The sequence below is a fragment of the Micrasema longulum genome, unplaced genomic scaffold, assembly GCF_059751315.1.
Source record: "Micrasema longulum isolate JH-2025_06_02 unplaced genomic scaffold, ASM5975131v1 h1tg000434l, whole genome shotgun sequence".
NCBI classification, from domain to species: Eukaryota; Metazoa; Arthropoda; class Insecta; order Trichoptera; family Brachycentridae; genus Micrasema; species Micrasema longulum.
This window is the reverse complement of record NW_028277634.1, coordinates 26,012-41,511: the sequence shown is the minus strand read 5'-3', so window position 1 is coordinate 41,511 and position 15,500 is coordinate 26,012. Positions and strand designations below refer to the sequence as shown.

Genomic DNA, 15,500 nt, shown 5'->3' with positions numbered 1-15,500 from the left:
CAACAAATGGAAGAATTGATGTTCAAGAAATATGGATGTTCAAACATAGGCAAAATGATGAATGTTACACAGTGTGTAAAGTGGCCACTTAAACCAGCCAATGACAGGTCATAAGCCCTGTAAATGCCCAGACTTCCATAATCCCTTATTTAAGGTATTCTCCATCCCTGTTGTAATTTGTGAAAATAATTTTGTTACTCTAGGAATTTCATAGGAATTGTTAATTGATTATAAGTGATGCTACTGCTCATTTGTTTCGTTGCTATTTACAAATACAGTTTGATCAGTGTTTTCAAAGGGACATAGGATAATTACAAAAACAAATAGGATAATGATTTAGGAGTAAAGTTTCTATAAAAATCAATTAAAAATTCTACATTACTAAATATGACCGAATATGTACACTTTATTTGTTGCTTACAACGCATCTACTCTAGAATAGGGTTGCCATATTTCGCTAGGGTCTCGTCGGGACGTTCTGGAATAGGGATATGATATGTTTTTCAGAAATATAATAGGTAGATATGTTTTTCTTACATTTTATGTGGTGCTTCAATATATATATATAATTTTTTTCTGACTTAATATTGACATACTGCTATATTGATTATACAGTCCCTGGCAGCAGACGACATTTTTTATCGTTGCTTTTTACAAGGCCAACCTCAATTATATTATTTTTTTCAATGTGGTTTTATGAGTAGGAATGGAAATTAAATACTCGCTAAATTTCAAATATTGAAAAAAAAAAAATTTCACAGAGCACATTTAATTTGCACATTCATAGTCAGTACGGCCGTAGAATATTTATGTTGATTAACAGCATTGTACTGTGTAATTCTAAATCGGGACATTATAGGTTTCATCGGGACGTCGGGGCAGAGGGCTCAATAACGGTGATAGTCCCGATATATCGGGACGGATGGCAACCCTACTCTAGAATGATGTGTATTTTACATTTTTTTTTATTTTTGCCTTGAGCTGAATGAAAACTGTAGCTGATTTTTGTTTTATCTGTGCAATGTAATCACTGCACAGTTTGCAGGAACTTCCCGAATTGCCCAACGGAAGATGCATTTGTCTCATCCACGGCTCTCACCGTTCCCTTGTGGCGAACGTCGGAGCAGCGTTGTATTACACTTTGGACTTCCTGAAATCATCCGAACAGCTTCAGAGCCTGATGAAAGAATCCACCATCATATACATCGAAGGATTCTTCATCTCCAATCGATTCCCGGTGTGCCAACACCTGGTGGAAAATGTCAGAACCGAGATGAAGAAGATTATAGCCTTTAATTTGAGTGCTCGTTACGTCTGCGCAGACTTGACAGATGAATCCGCATACATGGCCGAAACGTGCCGATATTGTGTTTGGCAATGCATCAGAATACCAAACATTGGGGGAGAAAAAAATATGGATTGGAAACCGCCGAAGATTGCGCTTTGAAAATTCACGAGCTGAGAACGCGCTCTTCGTGCAATGGATATGAAAATGCCCGGGACAAACCTGTTTGTAATAATTCTGATTCTTCTAGAAGAAACTGCAGAGATTTATCTAGGTTTGGAAAGCTTATAGTGATGACAAATGATTCTAAACATGTGCTTATCGTCTGGGGGACTACCGAAAGCGTTAAGGAAATAATTCCCGTTAAGAAATTGGATCCAAAAGACATCGTGGATACAACGGGTACGCATTTATTTCATTTTTAAATAAAAAATACACCTTACTAATTACACCTACATAATATAAAAATTTCTTGAGTTTACAATATTTAGTTAAAGGTATAAACAAATGTGATCACCGCAATAAATTCAATATGTACAGCGTATTTATTTTATTTGATTTGATTTTTCCATAGTAAAATTCACAGAGACTTTCATTACAAAATCAAATAAAATATTTGCACAATAATTTTCATAATGAGGAAGTTCAGTGGTTTTTTATTATTTTTTTATTTCTAAATGGAATATCAAACTACGCCAAAAAAAAATTGTATAATCAGCGCTGTGATTTTTGTAATTTTAAAATAATACCGCCTGCGATGTCACAAGTTCTCCTCGTTGAGTTCTGCTGATTGGTGAGTTGGCTTTCTGTAAACCGGAAATCTATCACAACACGTTGATTCTTAAGAACTTGCGACGTAGTTCAAAGTAGCTAATTTTTATTAAAATCATTTTTATAATTTTTTCAATACATTTTAGAGAAACTTCTAAATACAATGAAATGCTCTAATTTGTAAGAAAATATCCAATATCCAATTTCCCGTGGTGCTGAACTTTCTTATTAAGAATTTCAACAAATTATCAAACAGTTCATAATAAAAGTTTAAAGACATTTTTTACATACTGGCGGCCTCCGTGGTGTAGTGGTCAAGACGCTTGACTCACCTACGAAAGGTTCCGGGTTCGATTCCCGGTGAGAACACAAAAATTAAATGTTATTTTTCTCAAGCCTGGGTGTTTTGTGATGTAGTTCACTACTGTAACTGGGCCGCCTGGCCTGTTGTGGTGCAAAAATTAAAAAATAAAATAAAATGTCAAAAATAATATTTCTTATAATATCATTGACTAATCAGTTTTTAAAATAAAGTTTTAGATGAATGATAGCAGGTAATTTCCCGGGTACATGTTTTGAAAATACTTTCAATTTTATAGATGCTACTGCAAAATATATCGAAAGCAAAATTACCATAATTAATTACATAATATTAATATCTGGAACATTCTATGTAGCGGGTTATTCAGTGATACATTATATTTGTATTTCGCATGACGGAGAAGTGTCCAAAATACATTTTTTCCATTTGCTTTGCTTGTATTAAGTGTTGATATAATATAGAATGACGTAAATATTCTTTCTTGGACGTGTCACTTTAAGGACTCAACTAGACGTGTTAATTAAATCCGGTAGGACTTAATTAAAAATGGACAGAATTATTATGTTTGTTCCGTTTGATATATTATATCCACGCGAACTTCATGCCGTGCAGAGTGGGCGCTTTCCCACCGCTATTTATTTAATTATGTCATAAAATCTACATAAAACAGCAGACTGAATATTCAGTCCGTATGTCGGAGTTATTGGTAGCCAAACGGTGAACAGAGAGCAATGGCGTGTTTCCAAACTACCTAAGCACTAGTTGTGAGTGGTGGCATAATTAGCGTTAGCATTACGAATTTAGAAATTATTTACGTTAGTAATTGTGGCTGCTAAAATTACAATAAATCTACACAGGTCGCAGTCACGTCAGGAGCTTGTGAAGCACTGACCCCACCCTTAACTATCAAAAGATTGTACTGTGGCGGGCAACACCAACAGCCGTTAGGCTGGCGGGCTCGAACTCTACTTTGGCCCGCAACGCGTAGTCCACTGCAACGTCAGCCTAGACAAGGCTTATGCCCGTATGCAGAGACAAAACCTAAGGTGAGGAAAGTACATTCTATTGTCTTCACCTTCAGGATATTCTCTGCATATGAGATTAAAATGTACTTTCCTCACCTTAAGTTTTGTCTCTGCATACGGGTATTAGTGAGGTTAATGTTAAAAAACATATTTAATAAAATTTTTGGACCGTGTCATTTTTAAAACCGCGTAAAGAAAGTCCAGTGTAAATGTAATTTCCCTATCGGCACCCAGTAGTGCACTGGCGTTTCAATTGCACCGTATCTTGATCATTCGATACACGAAGACAAGATGACCAGTCTTACGATTCAGATCCAGACCAGGGACTATGAAGCACTGACCTGTCCAACAAATTGGCCTTTGGGACCAACTCACTACTAGATAATCTAATTTTTAGATTTTTAGAGGGTAGTCATCAAATAAAAAAAAGGTTCTCGATCAATTCTTCATTCTCTTGCGAATACCTATGTTAAGAAACATAAGTTGTGTCCGTTTTTTCCAAATGAAGAGGACAAAAGGACACAACAAAAAAATACAACAAATTTTTCAATAATGTTTTCTCATTATTCGATTGAACGCAAACAGAAGGTGTAAAAATTGCTCACTTTCGTCTACTTGACATTCCATTTTAAAGGCTTGAAATCTAATATTTAATTATTCACTATTCCCCTTTCCGTACCTTAAAAAAAAAAAAAAAAATTTTTGCACCACAACAGGCCAGGAGGCCCAATTACAGTGGTGAATTACATCACAGAACACCCAGGCTTGAGAAAATACACATTTTAATTTTTGTGTTCTCACCGGGAATCGAACCCGGAACCTTTCGTGTGTGAGTCAAGCGTCTTGACCACTACACCACGGAGGCCGCCTTATGGTGCATAGGGCACTGTATTGGTACACCAACCGCAGAGTATCTTGATCATTTTGATACATGATGGTGAGATGATCAGTCTTACGCTTCAGATGCCAGTCAAGGGACTATGAAATATTCTAGTGTAAAAACTCATTTTTAAATAAATATTTCATGTCAACCGTATCGGGAATCGAATCCGAGACCTCTTACATGGTTGGCAAACGCTATGTCCACTACACCACGAGGCTGACATCATCATGAATCACATAAAATCAAATAAAATAATGTATGTAATTCATAGAGCTGTTGTTTGGATTTATATATATATATATATATAAAACAAACAATATCTTATGGAGCAGAAAATTTTCTTTCGAATGACGTTGTAACATTTAGCAGTTTGTTGTACTTTTGGTGATCATTTTTTAACTGGGAAAAAACGGACACAACTTATGTTAACATCATGCGCAGTCCGTAGATTGGATGGAACCAATGCATCCATAAAAAAATGACTTCTAAACAATCAGTATCAATTATTTTTTCATGTAATAAAATTAGCTATAAGTTAACTAATCTTTTTAGCAAGTATGACAAATACTTTTTAATTGGTTTGTTGTTAATCGTAGCGATCTAGATGGGTTCGATGTTCATTTATAATAACTTCACGCACGACCTCTCGCCTGCGCCGTTGTGCGCGGACTGAAGTAAAATTCACTGCGCTCCGTCTAATTCTGAAATAGGAGCTGCGTAAGTCTGTTGGTTCCTATGTGGCGGATACCCAGAACTGAATTAAGAAGTCCGCGCATGCGCATATTGAGATCTTTATCTGTGGAAAAATCCCAACAAACCAATCCATGTTTGTTTTTCGTATATTGTGACTTTTTTTAAATCAAATTTAGCACTTAAATCCGTTGACACGATGGTATTATTATATTTAAGAGGACGATAGATATAAAAAATAAGTGTTAATAATTCATAATAATAATACGTCTACAGAGCACTTAATTCGAATCACTGCGTTAGTAGTAGGCATATATTTTACCTGTGAACTTAGTACCACGTGACTGCTTCCCTAATCGAAAACCTCACCGCATGTCCCTGGTTAACACCTAATGGGCCTTACTTATTAGATTTCCTTATACCAGGTTTACATTAAGAAAAAACTATACCCGGTTTAACTATTTATAACCGATATAAAAAAAGCTTATTTATAAAAATATTTATTTTATTTTTATTTCATTTTATTTGGGAAATCAACAGTTCTACATACATATTTTTAGTAAACAAACAGATATAGTGTATAAACTCAGAACTAATAACAGATTTCCACATAGTACACAAAGTTAGCAAAGAAAATATATTACATATCAAATAAATACATACAATTTATACATATAAAAATGTTATTTTAATGTACTCAATAATCAAAGATTTTTTAATATTTATTTTAACAACATTAAGTTACTGTAAATTGGGCGGGATAAGGACAAAAATGCTTGAAGAGAGGATAAGGAGGGGAGGGGAGATGTACATATTTATTATTATAATGTCTACTAAGTTACATAATACATTTTTAGTGTAAATTTTAAATCTGACAGAGTGATGTTTGTGTAATCTATATTTATACCTGAAATAACAATTCACAGGTTATTTCACGCTTAATTTTTTTAAACAGTCAACACTGATATGTGCGCGTGCGCAGTAACTTTTATAACAACACAAACAAACGTCAAAGTAAAATCGAGACTACTGTCAGTGTAATGGAGAACATGGAGAAAACCGTTAGAAAAAGATATCGAAATTGGGAAGAAGAGAAGAAGGTAAAAACGAGTTCTTTAGTTTATTCGTGTTTCTTTTTTTATCACAATTAATTAAAATACATACAAACCTATAACATTTAAGATATTATTAAAACAAATGATTAAAAATCACACGAATCGCATTGAGAAGGTCGCAGGACTTTTTAAAAAATTCTAATAAATTATCCATTTTGATTACCGAAAAATATGACTTTTCACAGGTCGCGTGCTTATTCCAGCGTTATACCACATAATGTGCAGGTGTAAGTTTCTATGGTCGCTATCCCACATTTAAACTGAGTTTAACTCTATGCGAGATTTATAAGTAATACTTTTTGCTATACCATCATTATTATATCACTATTCTCAAGCTTAAATTCATACCTGATTTATAAGTAAGGCCCAATATCCCTTTAAGGATATTAGGTGTTACCTTGTTACCTTCCGCCTTGACACTAGAAATTCCCCAAGACTGAAACAGCAGTTTGAGGAAATTAGCATAGCAACTGAATTTCACAAGTTAATCTGGTAAAAATCGCACGCTAGTGAAATGCTATAACAATAGCAAAGATTGCCATCACAAGTTGTAGTGTTTTTTGGTGCCGCGTTTGAAACATCAAATTTTTACAATATTGGCATTATGAAATCCGGCGAAAGTGGCGATTCGAGGCGAACATTCTGCTATCCGCCATGCAATGTGTGTAATAATTAGTAATCATAGTTATAGGCATAATACAAAACATTAAACTTCTTAACGCCAAAATGATATTATTTACCAATGATTTATTACTAGCTAGCTAATTGGCTTTGTTCACATATAATTGATGAACAATATCTAAACATAACAAATTGTGATTATCATACTAATGTCGTATTTTTATTTTTATTATTTTCTTTTATTTAGAAAACATACAGTACAGTTACATAGTTTTATTTGAACTGCTAATTTTGCCCATGCGACAAACATTTATTTGCCAAGGTTGATTTAAGTGCACTGTTCACTCTGTTCCCGGTACTCACCCTCTTTTTTTAATATCTTTTTCAGTCATTCCATCCCTAGTTAACATACTTCCCAGATACACAATTTTTTCTGCCCGTTTTAGTATAATCCCTTCCATTGACGGTGATTTCATATTTAGTCATACTTTCATTTCATAAAATTCATGATCATAATAATAAAATCCCGTGTCCGGGCGGTTGAAGAATACAGTTATGTGTGTGAAAAAGAACCAGAATCGTGGACGAATATTTCCAAATCGATGGCTACTCTCAGGTAAAAAATAAAATCGAATTGATATAATTTCGCCCAATAGTAAAGCGGCAGTGAAGGCAGTAGAGTTAAATTTATTTCAAATTGCGATTAATGAAATTGAAAATTTAAGAGTTTTTTTATTATTATTTTTTTTTAATATTTACAAAATAGTCTTAAATTAAAGTCCTGCTGAGTTGCATACATACAACTCGTCAGCAGGTTCTTATAAATTACATAGATTATTTACACTTAACCAACATTAACAATAATTTTACTTGAAAAACATTACATATTACATCATGAACAATTAAAAACTATCACTAATACAAAACACTTTTTTCCAACACCATAATTTGAGCAAACGTCTCATTCCTGTATTTAACTCTTAATATTGTTTGGTAACATGTTAAATATTTTAAGTATACTGTATTGCAGTGTCCTTTTGCCATATTTATTGCAATATCTTTATTGCAATAGCCCTTCCATCCTAGTAAACCTGGTGTTGTAATCATGTACCAACTTGTGTTTTTACTCGGAGTGCGACGCATGCTGACAAATTAATTTGTACCAAAGTAGAGCCCCAACAGATAATTTATTTACAGATTTATATATCAATGAAATTGAAATATTGTGTCTCTGGCGGTATACATCTTTATGTAGTAGCAATTTGATCATATAATTTTGCAAAGTTTGAATAAAATTAATATTAATTTCACTTGATAACCCCCAGGAAGTTATAGCGTATCGTATAATTGATTCAGAGAGATATAAATAAATAATTCGTAAATTATTAACAGAGACATAATATTTTAATATGTACATTCTATTAATTATTGCTCTTAATCGCTTACACAATTTTCTAATATGTACATCCCATTTAAAATTACAATCTACAGTTAAACCTAAATAAACATACTGCTCAATATTTTCATACATGCACGGTTGCATAATATCACTATAGATACACGTATAGTTATGGGATAAAATTGACGGTGTTGTGTGAGTTTTATAGTTCGGGGATCTTATGTGCATAAGTTTGGTTTTCTTTGAGTTAATTATTAAACCTGCATCATGGGACCATTTTTGCAGGTTTAAAAAGTCTTCTTGCAATAATTTCTCTGCAGTTTTGAGATCCTCGTGAGACACAACTAAAGCAGTATCATCGGCGTATACATAGTGTTTGACATTGTTAAATAGTTTATGCATGACTGTCACATATATTATATTGACTCGTTTACTGACGGTGAATATTGATTTTTTTGTAAAATCGAAACCGATAGAAAGATCCACGGTCGTTTAAACGGTTTTCGGGTATGTAGGGGGAGTGCTTTCACTGTAATATTTCATTGTTCCTGGACTGGCACCTGAAGCGCAAGACTTATAACCCTTTTCTTCCGTGCAACAAAAATCACGCGATCCGCTGCAATCGTAGTACCAGTGCTGTGCCCTATGCACCACTGGGTTCGGATAGGGAAATTATGAAGATGACAATGATGAAATATTCTAGTTAGCGTATAGGTATTGCAATGTATAGCATTATTTTATTAAAATATTTGTGCCTTTTAAATGCCAGAAAGAAAAACATTCTATTCAATATACATGCAAGCAAAATGAGCTAAGTTAGTTGTAAAAACGCCATTTAAAAAATAACGATTAACAAACAATTTATAAATACTTTAAAAGTTTGAAAAAAGTAAACTAATATAAAACAATAAAATAATAATAATAAGGAGAAAAATCAATGAATTACACATGCAGGGTACAGGGTATAATTGCACATGCAGGGTACAGGGTATAAATGCACATGCAGGGTACAGGGTATAAATGATGGATGTCAATTTTTATGTGTTTTAAACTAATAAACCTGAAGGCAATTCACACGATCTACATTTCTGTTTAGTAACATTTGATATAAAAGCTCTACTTTCCAAGATAAATGAATAAGGAAAAAAATGCATTCAGGGGATAAAGGGTGGATTACTATTACTGTTATGGATAACTTATATAACGCCATTTTCGTAATATAATACCTCAAGGGCGCTTTACAAAGTGATTCTATAGAACTATAGATAAATAAATTTAATTGAAACTTTTAAATTTGTAATTTAAGTAAAACAATTTATTTCGCTATCGAATGCTACGGATTTACTTAAACGATTTAGAGAACAAGTTGGTTTTAAGTTTTTTTTACCGAAACATCACTTCACTCTCACAGCCTCGCACCTCTGCTGGGAGAGCATTCCATGACATAGAGCCCACGACTGCAAATGCCCGTTCACCGATTTCACTGCGCTGTTTTCGTAGAGGTATAATAACTTTTCCTCTCGCCGTAGACGTAGCTAATCTAAGCGTAAGACGCCTGTCGGCTAGTACGTCTGGAATGCATAGTTCCTTTAGATACTCCGGAGCAGAGTTGTGGCACATACATAAGCCAACAGAGTTTGTATTCCCTCCTCTGTGGAAAACGTAGCCAGTTTAATTCCCTAAGTAGTGAAGTGATACGACTGAACTTAGAGATTCCGAAAATAAGTCTTGCTGCGGCATTTAATACAGACTGTAGGCGAGTCATTTTGATCATTGATACCATTACAATAATCGACTCTGGCACTACAAACGCATTTATGTTAGTTAAGTACTGGAAATAAAGCGACAATTTAATATTAATGAAGAATATTTTAGATTATATAAAACAGGTTACATTAAGCAGGTTCTTTTATAATATTAATAGTTTATTTTAACCCTAGATTCGTTAACATATTTGGGAGTTGCAGTATTCCTGAACATTTGCCTTTCAGATGAATATGTTATATTTATATTTTTAGTTTTTTTGGTCGGCAAGGTAATATTAAACATGTTAAAAATTTTAAACGTTGTTCATTAATTACTAATTAAATGAAGTAAAAATGAGAAAAATACATTTAAACGTACTTCAAAATTGAACTTTTTGTCTCTTTCACTATGAAACTTATAAGCGTTTACGTGTTTTGCGAGTTCTGTAAGACGAATGTTTGTGAATCTGGGGATAGTGCTCAAGAAGTTTGAAAACTTAAAAACGTTATATCTCAAAACTCAATTTATTGACATACATCATTTATATCCTGTACGTTTTTAATGGAAACAGTTAAATCAACGATTTGGAAATACTCAAAAAGTGAACATGTTTTAAAAAAAATATCACGATGCAATGTTTTAAAGGTTGGCTTAATTTTTCTTTTTCTTTCCCAGGGGCTGGGGATGCGTTCGTAGGCGGCTTTCTCTACGCTTTCATGGAAGGGCGGGATATTAGGGCGGCAGCTGAGTACGGCTGCCGCGTGGCTGCTGCGGTTATAAGTCACGTCGGAGCGGACCCGCCAGACCGCCCACCTCCAAATTTACAAGACGTTCTAGACTAATCAACATCACGACATTTAAAAATGACCAGAGAAAAATAGAGCATGGAAGCCTTGGCATATTATTTGATTATGAGTTGCACCAAAAAATATTATAGTTATCTATTTAATTTATGCGTTTTTATAAAAATAAACAAAAAATATGTCGATGTTAATTTTTTTTGTAAAGGTGTTCTTACAGCTACATTGTTTTAATCATATCTGAAGAAACATTTTCTCTCCCTTTAATTCCCTTTTTTATATATTTTTTTTTTTACTCAGGTGGGTATTTATTTATTTTATTTGACACTTTATATACATATACAATATATATACATATAAGGGCGGGCATATTGCCTTAAGGCAATTTCTTCCTACCTACCCAAACTTTCAGATTGAGAAAATTACAAATACATGGACCTATTGAATCTTACAATTTTATACAAAATATAAAAACAAAGATTAACAAAATAAAAATATATAAAAAATTAACACTATACTATGAAGGGTGGGAATATTCTGCAATCGTTCTAACTTATCAAGTAATTTAGAGTTAGCATCTGGATAACATACATCCGCATAGTCAAGAAGTGGAAGAAGTAAGCTCTGGAGTCACGTTTGCTTAACATTAATCGTCGAGAAATTCTGTAATCTTTTAAGTGAGTGCAAACTGCTATAATGTTTACGACTAACTTCGTTCACCTGATCGTGCCACCCTAAATGCTTATGAATGATAATGCCTAAGTGATATATATAATAGATAAGTTTTTGACTGAAGTCATGAATGGAATTTCTGTACCATCTATTTTGAAAAGAGGAAGTGTGGAAAAATTCACTTTTGAATACATTTGTTCACTACCAACAAGTACAATTTGGGTTTTTGTTGGATTTATGAGAAGTCCATGTTTTTTTGTCCATGAAGAGACATGCTCGAGTGCAAGTGACATTACTCTATGTGTTTCAACAATGTCAACGGGTTCAAAATGAATATACAATTGCAAATCATCGGCATATAAATGGTACGAACAGGGGAGGTTTTTTGTCATTGGATTGATAAAATGGGAAAATAAAAGTGGGTACGTACTGAAACTAAAATAAAAAGCCTTTTATTTTATTTGTTGGTTGGAAAAAATGCCCTTTAGCAATATGGATGCCAGTGTGCACATACAAAGACAAATAAATAAATAAAATTCATTTATCCAAAACGTCTAATCCCATTAAAAAAACAAAAACAAAAATATGTAAGTATGTATATGCGGTCTGCGATATGCGATGTGTATATATCATCAACGAGTTGTAAATAACTCACTATTAGAAAATGGGAATCAAGTTGTGGTAGAGTGGGGTTCGAACCACAGAGCTCTGGTCGGTGAGTCCGAGGCACTAACTACTGGACCATAACCCGGTTCAGGGTTAAACTTTAAACATTTTTTAAAAAACATCTTTTTGGGTGCAACTAGCGCTAAGAGATTACATTACATGGTATACCGTTCAACATTATGGTTATGTTTGAACATATTTATTTTCTTTCTCGCTTTATCCTTTTCCAAGTATATTTGTCTATGTTTAAATAAATAACAATCCACATTTTTTGGTTGATTTTTGTGAAATAAAAAAGTTTAAAATGTCTCAAAGATTTTGAAATACTCATAACGTTGTTAAATTATTAAATATGTTGTAATAAATACAGTTCGCTCAAATGTTTAAGAACCCTATGTTAATAATTACCAAATGGAACTGCTCACTACTATCCGTGGCCCCGTTATAGGTCCTGTAGGATATACTGATCTGGTTGCCTTTAAAAAAGAATTTCAAGGCTTTAAAAAAAAAATGATTATGTGGTTGATCGTGCGATTTGGTTTGCGAATCTCATTCAATTTAATGTATTTATTTAGATAGTTGTACAAATAAAATTTGAACACATAATTATACCTTAACTAATAAACAACATACATATGTACAAAAATAATTTCAAAAATAAAACATTGTTACAAAATCCAGACGCTTTCCGATGACACTATCTTCCTATATGGATGTTTGATTTTAACAAAAGAAAAAACAATAATAATCGATAGATAATATAATAATAACAAAATGGTAAAATAAATAAATTAAAATCAGTACCTACATTGTCGGCCTGTGGTGTAGTGGTCAGCTCACAAAAGGTTTCGAGTTCGATTCCCGACATAGTTTCTTTTTTATTTGAAATTTATTTATTTATAAACCCTGGATTACACTCATTTAACAAAGTATTTTTGAAATTCACGTTCTATTGTTAGTGATAATATTTTTAACATATCTTGTAAAGGTTGTCTGAGACTTTTTTTTTTGGAAAATAAATATTTTCGTTCTTATGATTTACTCAAATATTTAATTTTGAGGTCTATTTACAACGAGTTGTAAATAACTCACTATTAGAAAATGAGAATCAAGTCGGGGTAGCGTGGGATTCGAACCACGGACCTTTGAGTCCACGGAACCAATACCATTTAGTTTTGTCTGGTAGTTTATTGTACCACTGGAGCCCCTGGTTTATGAGTTTCGACTGTCCTTGTCTCGTTTTAGAATGTTGTATATGATATTGTTCTGATATTCTCGTATTGTGTCACGTTTACCCCGATTTTTTTTTAATTTTAGTTCTTCGTCTACAATTACATCAGTGGGCAATTTATGAATTAACTTTAAGAATTCTGATTGAAAGAGTTCAGGTTGACATGAAATATTTATTTAAAAAGTTGTTTACACTAGAATTTTTCATAGTCCCTCGACTGGCACTGATCATCTTACTTTCACGTTACAAAAAATGATCATTATACGCTGCGATTATTTTACCAATGCAGTGCCCTATGCACCATTAGGTGCGGAAAGAGAATGATGGTGACGATGACTTATATTAAAATAAAATTTAAAGACTAAGATAAGTTACGAACAGAGATACTACAACTTTAGTATAGAGACATCATGAAGTAAAAAAAAATATATTTTATAATAACAAATCTTGTACTAATGAGGAAGTTCAGTGTTACGGGAAATTGGATATAAAAACTGTTTTCTTGCGCGCGGTAAAAAATTGATAATTTAAATGTACAAAATTTCTCTAAAATGTACGAAAAAGTTTTTTTGATTTTTTTTTATTATTTAAGTAAAAAGAAATATAAGCGTTCTTATAATTTACCCAAATATTTCAATTTCGGTGGCCATTTTTAACGAGTTGTAAGTAACGCACTATTAGAAAATGGAAATCAAGTTCAGGTAGAGTGGGGTTTGAACCTTGGGCCGCTGGCTCGTGAGTCCGTAACACTAGCCACGGGACCACAACCCAATAAAAGTTAACCACTTAAAATAGGGTCACACGTTTTTCTAAATCAAATAATGACAGTGTTGTAATAGATTTCCGGTTTCCAGGAACACTCACCAATCAGGACAACTCACCGAAGAGAACTAGTGACGTCACGCGCGGAGTAGCGATGATAACACGAAATATATATTTTTTTTGGCTTAGTTTGATAGTTTATTGACAAAAAAATATTTTTAAAAAAAATACTTGACTTCCTTATTATATTCATTCGCTTATTCAGAAACTGAATTATTTTGGCTATTGATAACTTTTACTGTTCAATACAAAAATGTTAAGAAATTACTATAATTACAGGCAAAATAATTTATTGGATCATTTAGCCATTTTGTGTCAGAGTCCCATTACTGTTTTTTTCTTTCTATTTGTATTTTTATACTAGTTTATTTTGTATTGTTTATTACTTCGCAGTTTTCAAATATAGGCATACTCCTGTATTTTTTTAAATGTGGGCGTTAAAATATATGTATAAATAAATAAATAACAATGTTTTAAAACTCCAGTCCATAAATGGATGGCTAAAAGTCGTAGAAAAGATGCTGAGGAACAGGTCTCATACGTCAGAGTATTTATCCTCGAAAGTATTTTGTTTTCTGATCACTAAAAAAATCTAATTATAGAACATAGACTTGGACATTAGCACACTCAGAACTGTGTATTTTGCTATTTTCCAGTCAGTGGCAACCTATGATATAGTGGGCTGGGGAGGTTGCACTGCGTCTATCATGAACCCCCTAATAAACGTACAAAAATTAATACTAACAGTGATGCTGCGATGTCCCCATATTTTCCCATCTCAGACATTGTTCCAATTCATAAATGTACTGGACATTAGACTTTTTTTTAGAGAGTCATTGACCCATTTCTGGTCATGCGGCTACAAGAGTAGAATATCGCAGCAGAATGCTCTTACGAGATTTTCCTGTAATTTAAATGCTTTAATTCCAAAAACACGTACGACGTTTGCTTAGAGAAATTTCTCGTTTGTGCCCCCAAGAGTGTTCAATGTCCTGGATGAACATATTAAGTTCTCCAAAACGAAAGCCATTTTCAAAAAGAGTGTACAAGTCTGGATATTGTCTAAGGAAAGAGACCATTGCAGGAGACTGCTGCGAGATATTACATAGATTTATATACTTTTAAGCGTGTTGTCCAGATGCTTATTGAAATATATGTATGTGTATGTAATAGTATTCTATTTTTATTTTTACTTTTATTTAATAATGTACGTGCTTTCACTTTCCATTATGTTGTATCCCAACTCAACACAGGGCCCTTGGCCTCATAGAGTTTGGGATACGTTATTATTATATATTTTTAATATGTATGTATTTGTGTAAATAAAATAAATAAATAAATAAACATTACTTATTTATTAATTATCGAAACTAAAATTACGCTGTAATAGATGAGAAAACTATGCAAGAAAAAAAAATGATACGCCGGAACACGCTTATGGGCCAGTGGAAT

General features: G+C 33.1%; 1 protein-coding gene across 1 annotated transcript in view; it reads left to right on the top strand.

Annotated features, from left to right (window-relative positions):
* Positions 1–10,851, top strand: part of Adk3 (Adenosine kinase 3) — a 32,135-nt gene extending 21,284 nt beyond the window's left edge. Inside the window, 4 exon segments of the mRNA XM_088226455.1 lie at positions 1,039–1,354; positions 1,356–1,409; positions 1,411–1,687; positions 10,533–10,851. Coding sequence (XP_088082581.1) covers positions 1,039–1,354; positions 1,356–1,409; positions 1,411–1,687; positions 10,533–10,699 — 814 coding nt within the window. The 3' untranslated portion in view covers positions 10,700–10,851.
* Positions 10,852–15,500: the final 4,649 nt, after the last annotated feature.